Source organism: Pieris rapae, chromosome 13 (genome assembly GCF_905147795.1).
Source record: "Pieris rapae chromosome 13, ilPieRapa1.1, whole genome shotgun sequence".
Lineage (NCBI taxonomy): Eukaryota > Metazoa > Arthropoda > Insecta > Lepidoptera > Pieridae > Pieris > Pieris rapae.
The window spans coordinates 8,669,456-8,695,081 of NC_059521.1; the positions used below are offsets into that span (position 1 = coordinate 8,669,456).

At 32.6% G+C, this 25,626-nt stretch overlaps 2 protein-coding genes across 5 annotated transcripts in view; one reads left to right on the top strand and one right to left on the bottom strand.

Annotated features, from left to right (window-relative positions):
• LOC110995515 (protein prickle) overlaps window positions 1-25,626 on the bottom strand; it is a 254,268-nt gene that overhangs the window by 23,658 nt on the left and 204,984 nt on the right. The window lies entirely within an intron of this gene.
• Window positions 1,915-4,466, top strand: LOC123689623. Its single transcript, XM_045630653.1, has 2 exons — window positions 1,915-3,804; window positions 4,236-4,466. Exons 1-2 carry the CDS (start codon window positions 1,925-1,927, stop codon window positions 4,417-4,419), a joined length of 2,064 nt encoding a protein of 687 aa, XP_045486609.1. The 5' UTR covers window positions 1,915-1,924; the 3' UTR covers window positions 4,420-4,466.

Genomic DNA, 25,626 nt, shown 5'->3' on the forward strand with positions numbered 1-25,626 from the left:
GTTTGTGATTCAACGTTATTTATTACGTATATTATCAACATTAAATTATTAGGGTGACATTCCTGAACTCTACGAGCGACAACACTTACGACAACAGTTGAATGACAGCTAATAACAATGCGATTGTAGACGTCAAGTGGAGCTGTGACACCAATAACATTAGATGACATAAGGGTAGTTTTTTCAATGAATATTCTATCGGGTGATTATCATAATATAACAACCTGCGAACGCGCCGCGCCCGTCGGAACTAATAAAAATGCAAACATAACATTGAAAATTAAATAAAAAACTAACAAAAAGCGTGTTGTGACGATGTATTATCTAAATAGGTTGTATAATGATGCGTCCCTAATATTATGCAAAGTGTTTATTTTATGTAAAGGCTGTGTTTAAAAGAAAAAGGTGAATGTGGATAGTTTGCTGATAATTTACTATAAAGTTTGTTATTATTATTTTAAGTCATTATTTAGTGGTAATAAATGTTAAAAGGTTTTTTCTTTATGAACAATTTTTTTAACGGGAAAGTCTTCTTAAACCAATTAAATAAATACAATATTACAATCAAAAGCATTTTGAACAGGAAAACTAATTGGAACCTAGTGTTCCAGCTGTAGAGAGTATTTTTGTATTTTTACAAAATAAAGATTTAACACCACTTGAGACTTGATTTCACTATACAATGCAGATTATAGACAATTGTATCCAAACACCAAAAATAATAAAATGAATTAAAAGATAAAACTATTAAACAATTCACTGCTGTGTGGACACGTACGCGTTAAATTATATTATTTTTGGCACCTACATACACCATTTTATAAAAATAAATTGCGAATAAATTTGGGTAATCCTTTGTTTATATGGAATATAAATTTATAGGTAATTAGACTTTTTTTTTGACAAATACTCGATGGGTGATAATGAACAAAGAAATACCAAACGTTTGGTGCATTTTGGCTATGATTGGCCAACAGCATCTTGGATGCGTTGCCACGCGAAATAATGTGTCCGAAAGTTATTTGGAATCTCATACTCTCAGGATCTTTCATCATGGGACGTCAAGGCAGAACACGACATTCTACCCTAAGTTCGTCGTTCCACAATTCAGCGTTTTAACGGCAGTAATTGCCGCGCACCACCTATATGGAACCAGCTGCCCACTAAACTACTTCCAATACAATACTATTTCCAAACCAATGCCAGTTAGGGTTCAAAAAAAGAGAGTACCAATTTTAAAAGCCGGTGGTATTACTTAGCATCAGGTGAGTCTCCTTTCCGTTGGCCCCTTTTATATAAAAAAAAAGAATTGCCTAATGTAACTAAACATTATAATTTATTTATTCATTTTATACAATTACGTATTTTTTAATGGGTTTACAAACTACATATAAATTGAAGTACAATATAGGGAAAATTTAAACCAAGTTTTTTTTACAAATTTATTATATTTTAGAACTCAATACCATATTTCGATTGTTTATTGATGTGACCACACACACCTCTGCGATTTTGAGGTCCTTAACTTTTTTATTGTTTTGTTAGCGGGTGCATTAGAGGCTAAACGTCTTTATTTGCATTTTTGTTATGAACCCTAAAATCGATAATTTATTACGAGATCACATACGATGCTGTATTTTAAATGCAATATGCTGTTCACTTTATTTCAACCTGTCAAAACAAATTCTGGAAATTCTCTGATGATATTTTAAGGATATCGTTGGTTCACATTGGTTTGAAGGAGGTTAACACATAGTAGGTACACAAACATTTCACAGAGTTTTTATGGAATCATTGAGGTGACAAATGGTTTATTTCTGATGTTGACATTTTTTAGCAAATATTTGAGTGATACTTTCAAAATCTTCGTAATTTTATTTTTTTAAATGTTTGTACTCCAAATTCTCTATTCAATTTCATCACAATGTTACAAAGCGAATTTGAGTCAACTCCACAACTATCTAGTCCACAAACTTATGAAGATTCTGTTGAAAATATTATAAGGAAATATAGTTATATAGATCGCAGTAATAGAGAAATCAATAAAAGTAATTTTCTTAACAGTTCTAACCATATTTTGACTCCAAAGAAACCAACTACGATATCAGAAGAGAATGATCACAGTTTCACTACTTTATCTAACAATAGAATATTTGATGATCATTTATATGATTTTATAGCAAACTATTGTAAAGAAGAGATAAGAAAAGAAGTTGATTTGAAGGTATCCTCAAATAGTTCAAAGAATTCAACTACGGGTAATGGATGTCAGAAAGAATATGTGGACAAAGCTACATACTGCCGACCCGTTTTTAATTTGTACAACCGAGACTTTATATTTAAGACCTTAGAACGAAATGCAAAGCTTACCCATTTGATACAAGAGTTAATTACGAGCCATCAGAGAGAAAAGCAAAACGAAGTTTGGAATAATTTTATAAATGTTCTTAAAAGTAAACATAATGATTCTAAAATGTTTGATGAAGTTCCTGTGAATGAAGAAACATTTGGTAATGTTCGGAGTTCACAATTTAATGATGGGCGCTATGGCCAAGAGCATTCATGTATGCAATCATCAAAACAATGTAAATGCTTGCTGGACGATATTTATGGTAACTCGGATGAAATTGAAGATTTTATAAATCATAAAAATTCATTTCATCAAGAAAAAAGTCAGTATAACCAAGAGAGCAGTCGCTTGTTTTTGAGATATCCGTTTTGTTATCCAACGTCGTCTGTGGGACGTCTCACTATGTTGCATAGAGAAAATGAACGTTTATCTCAGCTTGAAAAAGAAAATAAATTAAAAGAAAAAATTCGCAATCGATATAAAAGTAAATATAATATACACGTAGAAGAAGACAAGGCCTTAAATGAATCAGTTCTCTTACACTCAAAACAGAGTAAACTGAGACATATGACTGTCCAAACAGAACGCAATGTCTTAATATTGCGTAACGTGCCACCAAGAGATAATCCTTCAGTCGAAGCGAGATCAGAAGAACGGGAGAATTTATTGAATAATGTAACAAATATGGAAGAACTAACACAACAATTAGATTATCAACCAGAAAATTGCATAAAAAACTTGACATTGAAAGAAATAGAAAATAAACTAGAGTTGTTAATAAATTCTATTAATAGACTTATTGGTGAATTTAAAGTGAACAAAAACATAAAGACAGTGTCAACACACGAGATAAATAACCATTTTAATCATTTAAGAAGTGTTGTAGTTGGCAGCAATATAAATCAAAATTGTAACAGTGCAAGCAAATATTATAGTAATTCTGAAAGTATTCTACCCACGGGTAAATGTAGTATAATTTTTGAGACACCTAGAAAAGAAAATTCCGATCTAAAAAAAATCAATGAAATATTTTCAAGAGAATTAGGGGATAATGCTTCATCAAACAAAACGTGTGCGGTCCAGATTACATTTGAAGTTCCAACGAAAGAAACATCTACAGAAGTTACCAAGTCCCTCTCTAAAGCACAAATATTAGCGAGTGATAAAATAGAAGAGATTATCATACCTGAACCCTGTACAACCGAGAGGATTACGATAGCTGTAAACACAGACCCTTTGAATATTTTAACATTACTAAGAATATCAACACAGGCTATGAAACGATTTTTGTCTTTTATGCCACACATTGATTATTATTATTATCTATCAAGATTTTATCTTCCACAATTGCCAAGCACAGACAAAAATTTCAAATGTAACATCTGTGGGGCGAAATTTACAAAGGCATCTGAACTCAGTTATCATATTCAGGAACATGATTTGGGAAAAGCGAAGTAAGTACAAATCATTTCTAAAAGCCAAAATATCTTTAACATATCTACTTATATTTTTATGCACTGGCGGTAATATTGTGTCCATTATGCAAATACAAACATACAAAGTACATTAGTATCTTACAAAATTGCACCCATCACATATTTTCAAAAGGGTATAACATAATATAAACACATTAATTGGGATGAACGTTGAATAATATTAAAACAAAAATATTATGAATTCAAATAGGTCTCTATTCAATAGGACAATTTGCAACAGAGTTGGGCTCATACATCTTTTAAATCATATATAATAAAATTCTTATTAAAATGAAATTACAGACCGTCAACTGTTAAGTTAGGTGCTCGTGGAATTTCAAACAATGCTTGTAAGGGATTGGTAAATTGTATGCATTTAAATCACATGTAATAAATTAATATATTTATAGAGACTGCTGTGTTTGCCGACACGTTCTTGACGTCTCCCATCGCCCAGTAAACATCTATAGTTGCTGTCATTGCGGGCAGTGTTTTGTGAGAGCTTATTGCTGTGAGCTTCATCAGAAGGCTTGTGGACGACGGCTTGGCAATATCCAAGGTGTAACCAACTCAAACTTGCTAATTCTGAGGTAGAATTAAAATAATACGATTTCAAATTTCATATAGACAAGATATATGTAACATGACAATAAGTTTCATCGACAGCTATTTTGTTTTGTTTATTGACATTGTAATGAATACATCACAGATAATATATAACTTTTTTATTCTAACCAAGAACCGCTCAATTTTATTTTTAAACTGTTTTATTAGAACAGAATAATACAAAAATAAAGGCCTTTACCTTTATTTACAAAAGTCTATGTACTGAAATTCTAAAACATATATAATAAATACGCTTATTTATGTAACAATAAAGTTGTTAATATGATTAAAGCCAGTTTAAACAATGTCCAAAATAAACTTGTGAAATTCAAATGTTTTTTGAAAAGGGTTCTTTATCGCATAAATTAATTAAGGTAGTGCTATTAAGTTATATTAGGATTATTTGGACACATTTAAATTGATTGTATAATTAAAATGCTTCTGAATGTGATATGGCGAATATTTTATCGCTTGTTTATTAAAATGAAATTAACGATTTGCATTAATGGCGATTGTAATAAAGATATCTCTGCAAATATTAAAATTTTTGTTTATATTCATCTGATGTTACATTATTTATATTTGTAATGTTTTCATTTTCTGCCTTGGCTTTACTGGTTAACACAAATGGATCTGGGCAAAATACCCGTAAAATAAAATTTGGCTTAAAAATGAAATTTATAAAAGTCTTTGTGTTGTGATATCATGCAAACTTCAAACGACTCAACTTTTTTTTTTCTCTATTCACCTCTATGGCTCAGTCGGCGACGAAATAAGTTATTTTTAATTATTGCCCTTCATCATCGATTCAATTAAAAATCAAAATCTAAAATTAAAATTTAATTGAATTTAATTTCTTATTCTTCTTAGTAACGAACACTTACGAAAACTCAATGGGGAAATGTCACTTTTGAAAATAATTTTATTTGTTGCATTGTTTGTTTACGTGCCCACTTTGGGATATGTGTATTGTATTTTGTTAGTTCGACACGTTTAATTTTTTGTACCAGAACCGTAGAGGATAATTGGGAGAGGCATTGACAATGGCCCTTTGTGGCGCCGACTCGCATCCATCATGGTTAGGGCTAAAAGTGACCGTAATATATTAGCTAAGGCTCTTCATACGAGATTTCAATCTTAATTTGATAAAACTTTTAGCCTTTGAGCGAGTAATTTTTAATATACAATACTTCATTATAGCCTCGATTACGATTGCTGAAAATCATTTGAAACAGCTTATAAAAACAATAGTTTGTTTTAAAATGTCAACTGTCATTCAAAAGATTATAACATTTAGTTAACAAACGTTTTAGTTTTATTAAATTAAGTAGTTTTCACGTAAAACAAAGACAAAAAACAACTATTGAAATATTAATTATTTTAAATTAAATGTTTATATTAAGTTTAAAATATTATTTCAATGTGGTTTCGTGTTTTACTACACGCCATTGATTTCAAAGACAAAACTCTGACATTTGACAAGGCAATTTGAAATGTCAATCACAAACGCTTTAAAAACTTATTGACGAATAAAATACAGTATATAGAGCGTATAAGGAGCCTTCCATATTCTTATGTAATAGCCGTAAAATTATCGATACATCTCAATAGCTGATACATCAGGGCGTAATTACGTTCAGTCGACAGAGCGTGATAATTCAATCACCCTGCAGATATCAATGGCATATGTGGTCAAGTATGATATATCCGAGATTCCTTTACAGCTGGACTTGTGTTGGACTTTGTGATCGTGGCGTTTTATAAAATGTGTTTCGTAAAACTTTAGTACGAAATTTATTATGAATTGAACCGATATATCAAACAAAATTTGCCGATTACCTAAATCAAAGGGAGTGTCACGAGAATGAAGGCTTTGAGAAAAATGGTCCATAAAACAGTTTTATAGTCTTAAAGTACAAATATGCATAGCATATGTACATGCTGGAATCTTTGGCTTGGTTTTAGATTCTATTTCTTGATTATAATGTAATAATTGTTAAGTAGGTGATTAGCGTGACACGCCGTGGATTTTGTTCTCTAATAATCACTAATAATAATCTCTATTTTTTTATTCTTTGTATTTGTTGGTCTGGAACATGCCAGTGTCCTTACGATGTTTCTTGAAAAGTTATGGTTCACAGACGTGATTTAAATATACCTCAGTTTTATAAGACGCACGCTGAAGCCACTAGACCAGAGACACTACAAATATACTAGACCAATACTATATAATAACTAAAAGGTTAAGAGCGCATAAATATCAATCAAGATTTAAACAAAATCTCAATCGTGACGTCGAGAGAAAACTAAGAAAAAAGCAATGTTAGAAATCAATTGTCATTTTTCATTTATATCAATGCCTTCCCACGAAACAATACTGACAGTTTCACTTAAACAGATGCGCGTGCGCCGCGTGCTTAACTGCACTAGGAAAAAGTCCGTTTATTGCTGTCCGCGGGCTATGGTGACATAAATTAGTTTTATATGATTTCACCAAAATATATACACGAAATAGTTCATCAGAAAAAAGAAGAAATGTTAAATGAATTTAGATTTAGTTTTTACTGTTTTTTGAAGACCCTAAGTCTTTGGAAAAAATATTATGATATTTTGAGTGGCCCAGGAATGTAACAGAAATATGAAATCTAAAGCCATTACCAATTTTTGAACTCTGAAAAGTATGAGTTCGGTCTCCATTAGTGAAGATAAAAGATTAAAAAGATCAGAAACTTTGTAAGATCCGCTAAGACCTAGAATGTCTAGACACTAAAATAGACCCAGATTTCCCACGTCTCTTCGTAAACCAGTGCGAATATCGTTACAAATTGTATATTTGTCAAAGCGTTTTGGGAACTGGCCGTTACTCTAATATTGATAAGTACGAATTTAACCGTGAAATTAACTATTAAAACGAATTTGTTTTTGTTAGTTTTTTTAGTCTACATGTTCCGCGTTTTTTAAATATCTCATAAACATGGTTTTATTGAAAAAATGTATTGGCGGTTTTTCAGTCAACCCGTAACAATGGACGCAAAATGTTAGTTTTGTTTCAATGTTAGTATTGTTGAAGTAGATTAATTTAATTTGTTTTTTTTGACGTTCATAAGTGAACATGTTTACCTATATGAATGAAGATATTTTTGAGTTTGAGAAGTGTTCTGTTTTATGTTCAGCGATAGTCAAGTTTAATCCATTATATAGTTCCTATTTTTAACTTATCTACACTTAAGGATATCTTTATCTAAATAAAATAACTAAAGACTCTTATTTTATTTGTAATGTTTATACAATATTACAAAAAGTGACTCACGTGTGTCAAAAACGTCTTGGTTTTAACATTCTTAGGAAGACATACTTAGTAGTCAGAGACCAAAGGCTTTATATTGTACTGAAGCATTAACCAGTTGCAGAGGACGATTATATTTGAAATTTTAAGAGCATTAAATTTTGAAGCTTTTTTAATCTCAAATCAATAATGTTATCTTAAAACAAACAGGGGTGATTTCACCTGTATCATATCTTAAAGACGTTTATCTCAAACACCTTGCGTTAAACAAAATTCTGTTATCACTAGAAGCTCTATTGATAAGCGGGGAGTAAAATTGTGTTGCGCACGCGACAATGTTGTTGTATAATTTTTGCAATAATTTGTTTATTTATATGTATTTTATTTTTATTAATTCTTAGTTTCTCTGTTTAAATATTTTCATTTATTTATTGTAATATCATAAGGACATAAACTCTGTATAACACATGCCGTCCATTTTTGGATTTTTGACTTACGATTTTTTCTTTCTCCATACAAGGAAGTGTTACATGCGTACATAGCAAATCCGTTGGTGCACAGCCAGGATCTGAACTATGACCACAGAGATGGGAGCTCTGAAGATTCTACGCCAATACCGCTTTTATGTATCATATATGTGATCCAGGAGGCACTAGAGCAGGGATAAATTAAACCCCATACCCGACGATCATGCCTGGTAAATATCATGGAAGTGGTTGAAGCGAGAAAGTAGGGACTGTAGCAACTGGAGAACCGTGGTCTCTGCGTAACCCCTTCGGGAATAGGCGTGATAGTATAAATAAATATATGTGATCAAATACAAAACGAAATGTATATATAATAATTAAGTATATAGTTAAATGGATAAATACATTTTGATAATATTCTCAAACAATTAACTTCTTGAAATATTACCAATATAAATGTGGTTCAATAACTTAACTTGAATACCCTAGACATTGACGTCATAAAATTAAGCTGAATATAAGCGAATCATTTTATGCAAATGCATGCATTGCATATGCGCAAAGGCATTTCCATGGTTTCCGTTAATACGAGGAATGGCCGGCGCCTGGCGTCTACTGGCGGGCAAGGCAACACGAGCGCTGACAATAATCAGATGGGTATGTCAATTTTTTAAAATTTATTTATAGATTGTGTTACAGATGAAATATATATAAATATTCATTGAAATCTAAACTTAATTAATCATAAGAGTACACTTACGAACACTTAAGATTTACTGCCAGTTCTCAAATAACGGGCATAAAGCGGGCGAGAAGAACTGGCAAGAAACTAACCTAAACACTATTTTTTATAGAACGAGGCAAACGGCAAGCAAGCAAGTGGCATACTCAATGCCAGAGAAATGTCCTATTGGGAATTGTACTAAAAGGTCCTCAACGCTCCAACGTACCAATGTACGCTCTTTTCTTGAAGGACTCTAACTCGAATTGGTTCGGAAATATTTCTGTGGGCAGCTGGCCACACTGTGATAAAAAACTGCCAAAAAAACGCTCAGTTGTGGAACGATGGACGGCGAGGTATATGTAACGCCATGCTTCACTTGATATAATTGAAATATGTTATAATAATCAAGTTAACAAATCCACGGTTATGGATATCATAAATTTAATTTTAACAAAATTTTTATAAATTATGGTAAAAATAAACCTAAAATCATGTCCACAAATAGCAAAATGATAACGGCTATGCAAAGTGGTTAATTTGTAATGTTAATGTGACATCCGCGGTTCGAGCCCGACTGAGTCACTGTTTATTGATCCGTCGGAAACACTCCACTTTTATTTGAGACTAAAATAGATCATGTGACGTAATTGTGTCATACAATATGTCTATAAAATAAAACACTAATGAAATTTTTTAATCATCACACAGTTTTAGTTTCTGGGTCAAATTGCCTTTGCTTAGCCTTAATATTATACCTTTTAAGCCGGTATCAGTGGCGCTACAACCCCTTTACGTCTTGGCCTCAGATTGCTGAATCTGTTTCATGATCTTTTTTTTTAAATCTAATAGGTAAGTAGGTGATCAGCCTCCAGTGGCTAACACACGTTGTCGACATTTTGGGTCTAAGACAAGTCGGTTTCCTCACGATGTTTTCCTTCACCCTTCGAGCAAATGTTAAATGCGCACATAGAAATAAAGTCCATTGGTGCGCAGCCAGGGATCGAACCTACGACCTCAGGGATGAGAGTCGCTGAAGCCCTAGGCTAATACTGCTCAAGCCTCTGCTTTAAGCCGGTATATGATGACAATATTACCAGACTTGTCTACTCACTAATGGTCTGTAAAACTTTCTATATAGATACAATATAAAAATAATAATAGGTACATCATTGTGCGGGTTTTTTTATAACTATTCAATCTAAGGGCCTGTTTCACAAGGTATAGATAAAGTACCAAATAGTTATGCAACACATAAATTATTTGAAAGATAAAAGTTCCGAATAAGATACTTCGCGTTTCATGAAGAATAGCTCTATCTGACAGTCATGAAACGCAAATGTTTGCGTTTCATGACTGTCTGTCACATGTTTATCCTACCAATAAGTATTAAACAGCTTATTTGGAAGTTATGCGGACATTGTGAAACAGACAATTAATGTATCACTTTATTTGCAAATATACTATTTATTATGATTATTAATAGTAGATTGTTCAAAGTTCGTTATACAAAGTTATTCCGGCCAAGATTATAAAAGTTATACATATTTTTTTGAATTTATTGAAGTTTCTTTAAGATGTTGTCATTAGAGAATTGTAGAAACAATTGATATATCGTTTATTAGGATATTTAAGAATCTGGTTGATTGCCCCAACCTTTTAACTAAATTTAAATTTCATGTATCCCAGATGCCTAGGGGAGGCATCCCATCAATTACTATTTCAGAAGAACGCGTTTTGGCCAAAGTTCACCGATATCAAAATTCCAACTCAAAAATCATTTATCATCTTCATATAGGGAACAAAATTTACACTTATGGACGTCGAAAGCAATATATGAAATGCTTCTTAATTTACATTTACTTATCAAATCAAGGGCGTAGAACGGAAGAGAAGAACTGGCTCTCTCCGCCACTATTTTTAATCGCCATCTTTTTGTTTTACACAACGTTTGTAAGGAGCTGCAACCATTACACCAACTTCCACATGACGTCTTAAGTAATTAATAATAAATCCAGATTAAGCATTCTGTTAATCTAGCGATACATAGTTGCTACTCTCACATTTTTAAATCAGTTTTCCTTTAGTTTTTTTCTCTCCATATTTGTTACTTTGGTCTTTAAGTGCTTATGATTGTAAGAGATTTTAAAATCTTGTATTTTTCATGTACCAATGTATCAGTGTGCCGAACGATGGCCAGCTTTTGTATATTAATAAATGAGTTATAAGACTACATCCAAGTATCATATTTAATCTAACCACGAAAACACACTTCCGAACAATTATGACGTTTGTAATAGACAATAGACATTTAGAATAATAAACACGTCGATATACACTCTGCTATTGTTAGGCCTGTATATTGTTCTCCTAATTTATGGTTCAATTCGATCAGAATCTGTGCTGTTCATCACAGTCATAAGAATAATAAAGATATTTGAATAATCAAAGAGAATAGATAAATACAATCGCATTGAAGAACCCAATAAGGAAACTCAATATTTTAATAATTTTATATATAGAACGAAATTACCATAAGTATTAGCAACTGAATTCATTACATTTAAGATTGTATGGTAAACGTTTTCATATAATAGAATTATATGAAAAATATGCTTATTAAAAATATAACGCTGAATCACCTGCATCATGAGCACACCCCACACACACCCTCACATACATAACACTTTCACACATTAACACAACAAAGTTGAATTAGGTAAATGTATTTGTTAGTTTGGTAGATGTTTGTATTATGTATTTCATCTTTGGCTATATGTTTAGTATAATTGTTTACGTATAATTTCTGTTAGCCGTAGGATTAATTAAAGAAATAAATATTTGTTGTATTGTTTGTTAAATATGAATATTATTTTTTTCCATCCAATTCCTTTGTTGCTAAGCAACCCGCTTGTCATCTTTCTCATCGTCATCTTTTATCTTGTTTATTCCTAATAGCCTCGTTTGATTACATAGAACAATATTACATTTATCTCAAAAAGCTTTATTTATAAAGGTTAGACATGTATTAATATATTACAGAATTGTGAATAATCTTCGACGAATTAATTAAGCCATTAAGTTAAGAGATAATGCAGTTTGGCGAGATGCTGCCGAGAGCCGGTTATCAGTAAATTAAATGTAACGCGGGTCGCCCACCGCCGGGACCCTGATAAGAGATGGCGCCCTAAAAGGCCTTCATATAGAGATGATGGAAGTGACATTATCCAAAAATGTGTTCCTTATATGAAGATAATTAATTATTCACTTTTACAAAGGAATACACAGTATTTACAATATACCTTACCTACATAGTATACAAATAATAGTTGAAGTTGATAAATAGATAATTTAAAAAACTTAAGTTTGATCCCTGTGGCAGTGTACTTTTAACGCTGGCAGCATTTCCTCGCTGTATTGCGATAATTATTCGTTAGGCGAGGAAACGCCAGCTCTGGGGATCATCCCAATAATAAGTAATAATCATCAGATTATTATGTACTTATTATTTCGTTTTAAATAAGCGACATTTTATTTATTTATATAACTTTACACATTTTATAACTTGTTTTAAATTTTTGTTTAAATAAAAAAGGGTATCTGATTTTAGTTTTTTCTTAAGTCTGTTTTGCTGAATGAATGCTATTTTGATTTTGTGTTTTTTTAAACTAAACTTCTTATTTATTTTACATACAATATACGTACATGTGCTAATATAGCAGAGACAATTCACTAACACGGAGTGATATTCAAAATTTTGAAAAAATCATTTCACGTATAAAAATCAATATTACTTCCATAATATTTATATCTGCGATATAGTCCGGCCCCTCGACATTTGGGTGCGATCACTTCGATGGTTTTATTCCTTTTCCCCCTCCATCCTTACCCCGCAAGACCCGATGAGATGCTAAGCGACTATCATTGTATTGTGTTCTTGGAACACGTTCACGAAATACTATATAATGGATGAGGCATATCTAATATTGGATAAACTCACATATTATAACACTCACTTAAAGGAAACCGGCATGGCATGCCTTTACCAAATGACTTGTGTCAATGACAGATATATGATCGTTTCTCTATTAAGAAAATGTACTCAACAGATACAGAAATTAGAGCTAAGATACCACAAAGTAGGACCTAAAAATTAATGTGATGGCCTAGTGACTCTCATCCCTGAGGTCGTTAGGTTCGATCCCCGGCTATCCGCCAAAAGACATTCTATTAACATTCGCTCGATCTGTGAAGGAAAACATCGTGGTGCAACTGGTTTGCCTTACCCAAAATGTTATACTAGCTTATTAGAGAAAATATCATGAAACAGATTCTCTGAGGCCCATTCTCTGATCTGAGACTTAAAAAGGTAGCACTACTGATTTATTTTATTTTTTATAAGAATCTATATATGTGTAAGCTAAGGAAATATTTTCAAAATATTTGCCGTGTCCATATCGTTTTGTATTCACACAAATCGGAATGTATCCACAAATAAATAAAAACACCAATATCGCTATCTGATCTGGAGATAATGCATTGACCCATTTCGAGTGTGAATCACTCATTAACGCAGACTTATTTTCGCTTAAAAAATCTCGTGGAATGTGAACAATTTTAGATATTATTAAATGATTCCCTTACTGCGTCTGTCTGTATGTTTGTATTTAATGGTTTGCCTAAATATTTCTCAGGAATCACTATCGTTTGATGAATAATAAAATAAGCCGGTCGCTTCGGTTTTGAGAATATCGCGTTCATACAGACAGATGCGGGGCGGGGCACTTCTTTACAACAGAAATACAAAATATAAACTCGATCCAAAATTTATTAAAGATTCCAATGTTTATTTTTTTCGTAATCGAACAGCGAACATAACTTATATATAACAAAAAACAATTATACTAAAAACATTGGCAAAGCTGGAATACGTGGAATAAAAGGTTCAAACATTTACGAAAGGAATAAATCTATAAACATTAAATACCTAACTTAATAATATCTACTTTGACTGTGTTGTTTGGTGCTGTGTGTAAGTGCGGGTATGTATATGAATGAGGGTGTGGGTGGAGTGTGTTAAAAATGCTGGTTAGCGCTATGGATATTTTTAATACATATTATTTTTAGCGCATTTTATTTTATCTTTTGAATTTATATAATAGTTAATAATTATTATAAAAATTAACTTTTTAAAGTATAAAAACAGACAAGTGAAGTAAAATAATTTGATAAAAATTAAAAATCGCCTTATTTCAACAATCAGAAGCTAGCCGATTGCAATTAATATGCCTTTAGGAAACGTTAAATCCTAATTGGTCATAGTAATCAAAAATCCCCTCACAATTTAGCTACACTATAATTTTCGGGGTTATTAGGACTTCGGTTTTCTAGTTAGAATTATTTTGTAAGGTCTAACTTTTGATATAGTGTTGTGCTGATTGCTATTTCGCACAAAAATCACAGGTATACTTTGTCACAGGTCAGTATTGCAAAATAAAAACAACTGTTGCAGCAATAGAAACATGTAAAAAAAATGTTTTTCAGTTGAGTATTCTATAAACAAAAATAGAGTAGGAGGACCTGCTACAGCTGAACTCCAGAAAATGACGGTTGCACTGGCTAGGGTGTGCTGGAAGTTTTTCGTTTTGTAGACATTCTTTGGGTCACAGAGTCAGCGGAGTAAGCAAAACAGTGGTAAAACATATTAGACAAAAACAGAAATACTGAGTTCTAGAGTGAGAACTAGTACCATTTTCCTTATATCATTAAGGAAAATGGTACTAGTTTTTAAAGTAATAAATGTAGTTACAGATATAAGAAGAATACACAGATATTACGTATAAATAACTGTTACTAACCCAGCTATACCAAACCTAGTATTTTAGAAGCATGTGATACGTCCGCCACTCTTACTAAATGTAATGGGGTTTCAACATTAGTGCTAATAAAAGCGGTCATTAACTGTACTTGCGTGATATAATTTGACGTTATACTGTTATACTGATCGAAATCATTTTAGTATAGCTAATAAATATTAAAATAGTAACCTACGAAATCTTATTTTATATGAAAATAAGCCATTTTTATCTGTGTTTTTCCTTTTACTTTTAAGTTAAATTCATTTTCAACAAAAATTTAAGTCTAGCAAACTTCATACGGAGCATAAACTCATTGAATTGTAGCGGATGTGATGTTAGTAAATCCGATAAATTTATTTCAATTTCTTAAACAAATGCTACTTAGGTTTCTAGTAACATATCAGCTAGTTTGTTTAAAAACTACGAGTTATTGTTATATAATATAAGTTCTATATTTATCACAATAGTATAACTGTGGTAAATATAGGCTGTTACATAAGCTATAAATCCTATTTCATAGTTCACTTGTCAAAGAGCCATGGCCCGTGATTATAATTTACACCTGTCTTGTCACGCAACCCGCTTTTAGTATTTCTACCATATTGCTAATAAGGATAATGCATATCAAAATTGATTTACGCTGATTAAATACACATTTTTTATACTGAAAGGAACGAAATGTAAAGAATGGAACCAATAAAATGATAATAAACATTTATAAATAGAAAAGTGCGGGAGTGAAATTTTGGTTGGTGATTTTTTGTAGAAAAAAAAACGAAAAAGGGGCAAACAGGCAGGCAGGTTCACCCTATGTTAAGTCCATGGACGGGGTGGCATCACCACACATTACCAGAGGGCTCACAAGTACGTTGCCGGCCTTTTAAGAATTGGTACACTCTTTTCTTGAAGGAAATCGAATTGGTTTGTAAATACTTCAGTAAGCAGCTGGTTTCACATAGTATTTTAACTCTAGCGTACTTACGTGTCTTAATTATATATGTGTCAAACAAACTGAATTCACTTACCTGAAAAAGAAAAGATTTATTAATAATCGATCCAATTAAATAAAACCATGAAACGAAGAACCGGTTAATGTGTTCAATATATATATATATGGGAATATCATGCCGCGTAATAAATAATAGAATATTTAAAAAAACTTTTCACGTCTAGGCCTCAGATTTCTGTATCTGGTTCGTAATCAGTTGTGAATAGCAAATAAGTGTTGAGCTTCCTGTGCCTGGCACACGCCATCGACTTTTTAAGTCTAAGGCAAGCCGAAATCCTTAAGATGGTTTCCTTCACTGTTTCAGCGAATGTTAAATGCGCACGTAGATAGAAAGTCCATTGGTGCAGCCGGGTATCGAACCTACGAACTCAGGGAGAGTCGCCCCCTAAAGCCGCTAGGCCAACACTGCTCTTAACGATATCTTCCATCAGTGTATTTTATTGTTCATGTATGCCAAATATGGTCTAAAAATCTCTGAGTAAAAGAAGAAAATTGAAATTTTTTAATCATCTTATCTAATACTGTACGCACATCACAAAAACCTTAAATTATTCCTTTACCGGGTTTTTTGCCTTCATATGGTGGCCCTTCGTAACAGATGGTTGATTTGATATCGAATTCTGATCGAAAAGGTGCAAAATGAAAGGGAATCCGCACTGCACAAATTATACGCAAAACACCGTGCGCTCTCTCAAATTTGAATATGAATCGTATATGTTGGGCATTACGGTTTAGAATCGTTTGAATTTGAATTAAAGGTGATACTATGATAACTGTTGCAGTTATAGTAACATCTGGGGGTACCGTTTGACCTGCCAATGCTTAAAGCTATAGCTATTGTTACAGCGATATTATAAACAAGTGGTATTTTTTATATTTCCGTATATTTATATAAGTCTAGCCTAGTGGCCATTAGGTTCGTATACACTCGTATGGTGAAGGACGTAGGTCAGGCATAGTTATTCACTTACCTATTACAAAAAAAAAACAAATGAATGAAAAATGAATTCTTAAAAGGTCGGCAACGCACTCGCGAGCCCTCTGGCATTGAGAGTGTCCATGGGCGGCGGTATCACTTAACATCAGGTGAGCCTCCTGCCCGTTTGCTCCCTATTCTATAAAAAAAAGACGCGATTTTTTTTAAACAAATCCCTTCTTAACAATGTTTTGCTCGTTATTAGTTCAAACTCGAATGACAATAGTATCAGTTTCCTGACGTGAAAGTACTCACATGGCTTTCTGATGGCGAGATATAATGAATCACTAATAAATACATCCATCACGATCATAAGATATACAAGACATAATACCACTCTCATTATTATTAAGATATATTTTACACCTGTACAAGTGTAAGTTTAAACTAATAACTAATAATTACTCATAATTTAAAATTAGGCTAGGCTACATCGAAGGAATTTTTATTGCAATGGGGCGCTCAAAAAGGCCAGGCATAGACACTGATTTTAGTGGATTTATTGCCAGCCTTTGAAGGTATACTCTTTCTTAAAACAATCGGAGGTCGTTTCTTCCAGGAAAGACCCTGGGAGTCGCTTCTATCACCCGTTAGAACAGAATATCGACGTAATCAACTAATTGTTTTGTAAATTAATGTTGTATATCATTAAAAGGCTTAAAATTTCTCCTTTTGTCTCGTTATTTTCTGGTGTAGACACGCTAGTTACATCACCAAATGATTCTTTACCGTACTGGTTAATTACGAACAAAGAAATAAGATTATATTTGTGCGCAGAGCTGAGAATCAAATTAACACTGCTCGATCAATTAATCTTTACTGAAGGAATCTGTCTTAAGGACATCTATAAAGACTTCTAATCCCAATGACGTAATGTAATTAAAGGCAAAAAGTAACGACTTTGAGGGAAAAAAAATTCGAAACTTTATGAACCTAAATACTAAAGCTTTCAAGTCAAGTTTTATCAAGAAAAAACGATTTATTAAGAAACGTCAACATCGTAGCAATTGAAATATTGCCCATGTTTCAAGGAGTTATTAGGGTTTCTTTCAATAAGTGGGTCTCAATAACACGACATTTAGCGTGTTTCGGCTTATTTGATATGTGATTTGACTAAAGATAACAACGCAAGCAGAAAAAAACTAGACGATTATAGAATTTTTTTAAATATTATATGCGCTTGTGAATTCTCGTAGCATCTTTTGTTTCTTTAAAATTCACTATTATTAATTACATACAATGATACTAATGCAATATAAAAACATTATAATAATGACAGAAGAGTGAATCAGTTCTCAATCAGATAATAATTACTGCTTTAGTATACCTTAAATTAAGTCAATTGCTAAATAATACCACAGAATATAACTTAGTTACATTGCACTACACTCTGTAGCATGCATAGCTTAAACATTTGACAGCCTACAAGTCCTTACCCCAAATATCGGTACAATATAGTAATGGCACGCAAGCCGCAGTAAAATGCTAAATTAATTGATAACAATCACAAAGATTTATGCCTTTAGTGAAATATGAAACAAAAACGATTTTACAATATGAAATACTTACGAAATTTGATTTTTCTTGGAATTATTTCATGGCGTATGGCCATTTCACCTTTTGACATAAAGGATACCAAAAGAAGTCTTTAAAGTAAGTCAATTTATGCTTATTGATAATAACCGCTTAAATATTTCGTACAATTTTAATAAGAAAATACAGTAGAGTATCGTTGAAGGCTATAAGATTATGTTTATAATTCAATTATCTCATTACAATGAAAATTGTATTATTCTTTAAATAAGACACATTTCGCAAACCCCCAAGGGAGCCATAATTGGCACAAGACCACTTAAGTGCCTCTGAATCACAAAATCACAAACCGGAAAAACATTATGGCGATCTAATTCTGTTTATGTTTGTGCCATACGGAAGTTGAAAGCTGCGATAGTTTTTCTGCCAACATCACCCCAGCCACGTGTCTCGAGTCTAAAAGCGGCCCCAGAGTAGATCCTTGCGGCACACCTGCTCTACCATACGTGAAATCAACCTCTGACGATCAAACTAAAATATTCTTTAATGCTCGATTATACGTTCTTATTGATGTGCAGGGCTGTTTTGTATGTACATACGCATATTTGGCAGGAAGAGGGTGTCTATTGAATTATATTTAGTCGTAAGCTCCCTTTGGTATGATCAAATAAACGATATGCGACAAGGTGCGTTTGCGATACGCTCTCCAATCTGTCTGGCTTTTTTATTCGATAAAGCGGGACCATAGCATTATATACAAGTTATAATAAAGAGGCTACATCAGTGAGTTACAAAGAGGGATACCTTAGTATAAAACATATTATCGCACAAGTTTTATAGTCATAGGGTCCAGGGTTTAATAGTAAAATAATAAATATGTAACAATAATTGAACGGAGTAAATAATTACCGTTAATAATAATGGTAATGTTGATTCAAAAAATAGTGAAATTGTAAATTTGATAACTTTGTCGAAATCACCATTCTTCAAAAATACCTATATTCCAAGCAGCATGTTTGTTACGTGTATGTTTGCCATTTGATGTTAGGGAAGCATTTATATGTAAATATAATTTACCACTCGTCCGTAAATAAATTACAAAGTAAAATGTCCATGGATCAATTTCTCAAACAATTTTAATGAAATTTCACACGGTCTAGGTCGCGGGCATTAACTCGTACTTAATTATCTTAATATAATCTCCCTAACCGCAAACACTATATTAATAAAGTCGCGGTTATGATAATGATTTATTTAAAACCTTATAACAACAAGCATATGGCATAATATTTTCTTAAGCGGCATCATTATAATAACAACCCCCCCAAATTCAAGTTTCAAACTCAAATTAAGGACTTGTAATGCTCTGTAATAAGGTTGTTTTTGAGTTTCAAGTACTTAGTTTTTATCGAAAATGTTGTTGCTACGGGGTAGGCACAAAAAAGGATATTTTCTCCTTGGCGGCGCGCGCGCACGCCAGATGGCGTTTAGGGCATTGACTCTTGAATTTTTTTGTTAAAATCGCGACCCCTAAATGCGGTTACGAAATGCGTTGGTTTCAATTTGGGCTTTGTGGTGTGCCGTAAGAGATATTTGTTTTATGTAGAGAATGGTTTTAATTAACATCCTAAGAAAAGGTGTTTAGTATTTACTTAATAACGTAATGTCAAATGTCTATAATAGCACCTACGCTGTACAAAAACAGACTGCCATATTATGACAATTTCGCGTATAATTTTACTATGGATTTTATTGAAAATATTTCATACCCTACACTAAACAGTGGCTGCGAAAACATTCTTTATACTCAAGATGCATAGCAAGGATAATTACGGAATATCGTGCATTTGATGATCAGATGAATTCAGTAAAAGAGCAAAGTGGGAATAATTGCTAAAGTTCATCGATAGACTCGCGCGGGCAAGTTCAGTGTAATTGTTGGTTTGTTAGCGATCACCTGCACGCGATCATAACAATGTTTCGATATTGTGAAATAAAATATATATTTAAATAAAACGAAACATATATCTTGACAAAACAAATTTTAAAAATATTTTATAGTCTTTGAGCTACCGTAATCTATAGATCTTGCTATCTGACAGCTGTCAACTTGACAATAGATTGTTCGTTTTTAAACTTTAATTGTCATGTTTATCACGTTCTGCTACCAAATTGTGTAATTGTTTTCAATAAAATCAAGTTGAAATAATTTGTCTTACTTATATTTACAACAGAAACTAAGTATTTAAAAATATTAAGCAGTATTATGTGTTTAGTTGCTAACAGTTTACATTTCTAACATTAACACAATTATTTTGATTGATTATTGATTAAATGGATTAATATAATTAATTGAATAAATCATTGATGAATTTATTAAATATATTTATATTATTAAACCATCAATATTTAAAAATATAATATCTTCGTTGACGGTCTCTGAATTTTGATACATAAGAGATATTAAGATATAATGCTTAGCAGTTAAGAATAATGAATTTACACTAAATTGAAATTCACGCCCGCCAGTCTCTTCGTAGTAGGAATAATATTAAATATTTAAAACTTTGATCGCAGATCAAAGCGGCCGTAATTATTTTAATAGTAACCCAAAGATATAAATAAGAAAATCTTTTTTCCTTGTAACCAGTCAGTTTGATTTTCAAATTGATGCAATTTTAAGAGGAATGCAATGTTTCGTGCCTGACCTTAATTAAGTCAAAATGTTTTGCAACAATCAAAAACATTGTGTTGTTCCTTAAACACATTTTAAATATGTTATAAGTTAAATGGCAAAAGTATTATTTGGCGCTTGCATAGGATGTTTTATACAGGATTTACTGTAATTATAAAAATACTAAGTGCCTTTGAAGATAATCTTGATAATTAAAAACGGTGAATTAGTAAGCATAAAAATTAAATATGGTAATTAATTGAGTAAGGTCATAAAACATATGAAAATGTAAACATTGTTATGTTGATACTGTGTTAATAATGATTTTAAGGGCTTCAAAAAAGTTTTCGTTTTGTACATAAATCCTTTTCCAGTTTGATGATTAAGGTATGAAAATTGGAAATAAAGGTGTCAAGTATTCTAATAGCTATAGCAAGCGATTCGGAAAGCTTGCAGAATTAACAAATATATAAATGTGTATAAAAACTATTGTGTGCGTAAGGACGCAATCTTCTTAATAGCAGTTGTCTGTTGTATGTGTGCCATAAAAACGGCACCTGTGCAAACCCGACACGAACACTAGTTAAGAAAAGGTAGAACGCTTATTTCACAAACAATATATGATAAAATCCAAAAAGAACTCAAACAAACTGAAGATTGCGTGTTTGAAAAGTTGAATAACAAATTTGGTATTGTTTACGGAAATTCGAATGCATGCGAAGAGATTCATTTCTATTTCTTTTTAAAGTAAAAATATTTATGCTAACTATATATTGAAAGCCTTATCCTTTTCAATTTTCAACTGTTTTGCTAAAGGTCTCGTTAATTTTGTAATGTTACCATGTTTTTTGACATCAAATTAATTGCAGTTAACTTCTAAAAATTGGCTTCCTTTTTCCTACATACAAGAGTCGTAGTCGTGCTTTGATTCATGCTCCTCAAATCAACACTAAAAAAAACTCCGTTTTGTATCGCGTAGCCCGGATATATAATAACCAATATGGCTTGATAATATAGGTTTTATTTGTAAAAGCTATCACGGAATATGGTTAAAATGAGTATTAAGAATATTCATAGTGCAAAATCACCTGCATCATGACCATACCCCACATACACATCTTCCCGTACATATCTTCACTTTTACACCATCAGACATCACAGCCAAATTAGGTATAACTTACGTAAATATGTATATAAAAATAAATAAATAAATTCTCAATCAATTCATCAGGTTTATTGTACAACTTTAATATTCTAGTACAATATCATTTTATGACTTCATTTCCTACTATACAATACATAATACATATACTATTCTTAAGTTACATGGTATATTAATATTCACAATATGCAAGTGTATATAATTAAAAATTAACAAACAGAAATGTAAAACAAATTTAATAAGTTTGATCCCTGTGGCCGTAGGTACCTTTAAATTTAATTTCAGATGCGAGGTGAGTAATCAAAGACGTAAGTAGAGCAATCAGCTGCTTAACCTTAAGAGCTGACCAATCCTTTGAGGCTGTGTTGTCGAGTGCTGAGGACCAGATGGCCTGCGCATGCGTGGTACAGTTAGCAGTGCAGCTGTGCGGCAGCTGTCCTGTTTTTGCTGCAGGTAACTGCACGTGCGGACAAGTTCATTGGATTTGCATGTGTGCGAGACTGTACTAAATGGGCTAGGAGGTCAGAATTAGGTCTTTGAGGTCAGATTCTTTTGAAATAGAAAATATATGTTTGTGTAGATAATTGTGGATTCGATTCTACGAGTCTTAATATAATTAATCGGAACTAAAAACGCGTTTTAATTTCTTGATTTAATGATAGAAATTTAGATTTTTTAACTATACTTTATCCTAATTTGATCTGTATGTTTGTGTTTCTCTAATGAATAGTATGACTCCTTCGTTCGACGTCTATATGACAGTTTTGATCTTGCAAAACCTCAGTGCAATTCACCAAATTAATCAGCCTATAAACATAAGTTGAAGCAACTGGCTAAGAGGACGCGTGCGCAACTCAGCATCTGCCGTGAAACCTGACACGCTCCTTACGAATCCAACTTCCGAAAAAAAACACCATCTACAGAACATTCGATCTTAATTACACCGCATAAGGGACCAAAATCGGGTAAAATAATTGGAGCGAGAACAGATGATGCTAAAAATGAAGGTTTAAGTAATTCAAATAGGGATTATTTTCAAGTAGATGTATGTGCAAGTCATCTGGGAGAACATGTGTGCGCATGCGCAGTAGGCAGTAGCACAGATGGCGAAGTTAGCTGATTCGATTTTTTGTGCCATAGCGGTTTCGATCCTGTTATTTACAGATAAGATGTTTGTTGCATTTTTCGTAGGACTCCTGGTTTTAAAAGATTAGAAGAGAGGTCATTGGTACTTTGACTGGTCACCGACATTCATCTAATTGAATCCATTGGCGCTGCACTATGTTTAGGTCTGGGCCTCAGATTTTGTATCTGTTTCATGATCATTTGTCAATCTAATAGGCAAGTATTTTACAAGGTTATCAGCCTCCTTTGCCTGACAAATAATGCTTTTTGGGTCTAGAGCAACACGGTTTCCTCAGGATGTTTTCCTTCGTACGAGCAAGTTTTAAATGCCTACATAGAATGAAAATCCATTTCTGCACAGCCGGGGATCGAACCTATGACCTCAGGAATGAGAGATTCATCTAATTGGATACTTAAAAATATATGTAACTTAAATATGATCATCACTTAAAAACTTACTATAATACTTACTAATAATACTTTAGTTAGAAAAGTGACAGTTAACTAATTTAGGTTCTATGTGTATACGTATATGATATGTTTCTTTATATATATCACCAATAATGTTGGTTATTTCGGGTACGCCTTGGTTAGTCGTAACAGTAAACTGCTAATCAGAGACAATTTGTATGCGATAAATGAATCATGCGTATGACGTTCAAAGAGCTTATTTTTTGTGCGTACATTTAGAAGTCCGTATAAATAAGACAGTAGGCCTAAGATGTAACGATGATTAGATGATAGGGGGAGGTGATTGGTTGTTAGTTAAAACCAATAATGAAGAAGACGAGGCCACCATGGATTATTAAACCGAGAAACGCCTCGTAGTCGTTAATTATTTATATCCCCCATGAGTACGATACGGCAAACGAACCTACTGGACATCCCAAAAAAGGAACTGCAGCGCATTAACACCCATTTTAGAGTGTACGTTACCGGCCTTTGTAACAGCCACAGTTTGCCACAGTTAGCTAGTTCGTATATGAAAATGTCTTATAAACCGGGCCGAAGAAGACCAGCCATACAGGTGCTACATTTAAGTTGATTTAAGTTGATTGAGTACTGCGTGTATGTGCGAGACAAATATCTACAAATAATCATTTGTTATAGTAATAATAAGTTTTAATTGGATTATAATTATACCGGTTTATAAAGGGAGGTACGGGGGGGGGGAGTGCTTCCAGACGTCGTCTGCGCATCCCGACGCGTGCGGCGTTACCCGCTTTGATGAACTCAGAGTAAAAGATTATAGACGGAATTATTACATATTAAAAATATAGTTTTACACTACATGATTTAGGCTGAGTAAGAAATCATAAAATTAACTGAATATAGTCACAACCTGATACAATGAATGAATTATGTTAATATAATTAATAGTGAAAAATAAAAAGAAGGATCAGTTTCCGAACTATGACGCGCAGTTGGTCCGTTGTGCGTATAGCCTATTTAAGCCATATACTATATATACATATACATATACTGTATTTAAGCTATATACTAATTAAGCCAGCCTAGCTTCCAGAAGATCAGAAGTGCACTTCTTATGTTTCACAAAGTCACCACACTTGTCTGATTTCAGCTCGTTGGGAAGCCAGGCATACTAGGACTACGTGGATGATTCTACTATTATAGCTACCACTTTTACCTTCCTTAGTTCTAATTGTTGAACTAAAACAAACGGAAACTATTACTAAGATTTAAAATCTAAACGGGATATTAAGAAATACTAAGGTGACAATTGACTCGCGCGGCGCGTCTATATTTTGCAAGTCTGCAAAAGTCTGTTGGGGGCCGACATGGAATCAGTTTATTTGCAAACATACAAACATACCGTCGCTAAAAGCCGTCGTCTCGTCGACGAGCGAGCTCGGTACATTGTTACAAGAGAACATTTGTTACATACAAGTTGATACTGAATAACTTTTTTAATATATTTTTTTCTCAGCATAATACAATCTGAATCATGGTTTTGAAAACCACTATTGTAACAATAGCAGATAGGCCCAAGAAACAAATAATAGTTCAACTTGTTTTTTGTAGCCAAACTATAAAATGTACTACTTTAATTAATTTATTATGAGTTTAGTATGTATTTGTTTAAAACTTGTTAATACTAATAAATTATGAGTGAGATTTGTAAAAAATATTTCATAATGTTAATGTCATCCAAAAATAAATGCGTACACTGGGCAAAACATTACTGAGTATGCTTCATCTACGTTCAATCCGCCTTCCGCATGTTAACTACAAAGTAAGTTACCTACAAAGTAGTAATTGAAAAGAAACTCATTTCTAGAATTACTTTTGTAATCACACAGACACACTTAACGACACGAAATGCAAAATTAAGCGGCTGTATCTATGTATTAATCTATTTTAAA

Coding starts and splice junctions, on each gene's coding strand:
- LOC123689623 (XM_045630653.1), top strand. CDS start 1,925: ATGTTACAAAGCGAATTTGAGTCAACTCCACAACTATCTAGTCCACAA. Junction 3,805..4,235: donor CATGATTTGGGAAAAGCGAA/GTAAGTACAAAT, acceptor ATATATTTATAG/AGACTGCTGTGTTTGCCGAC.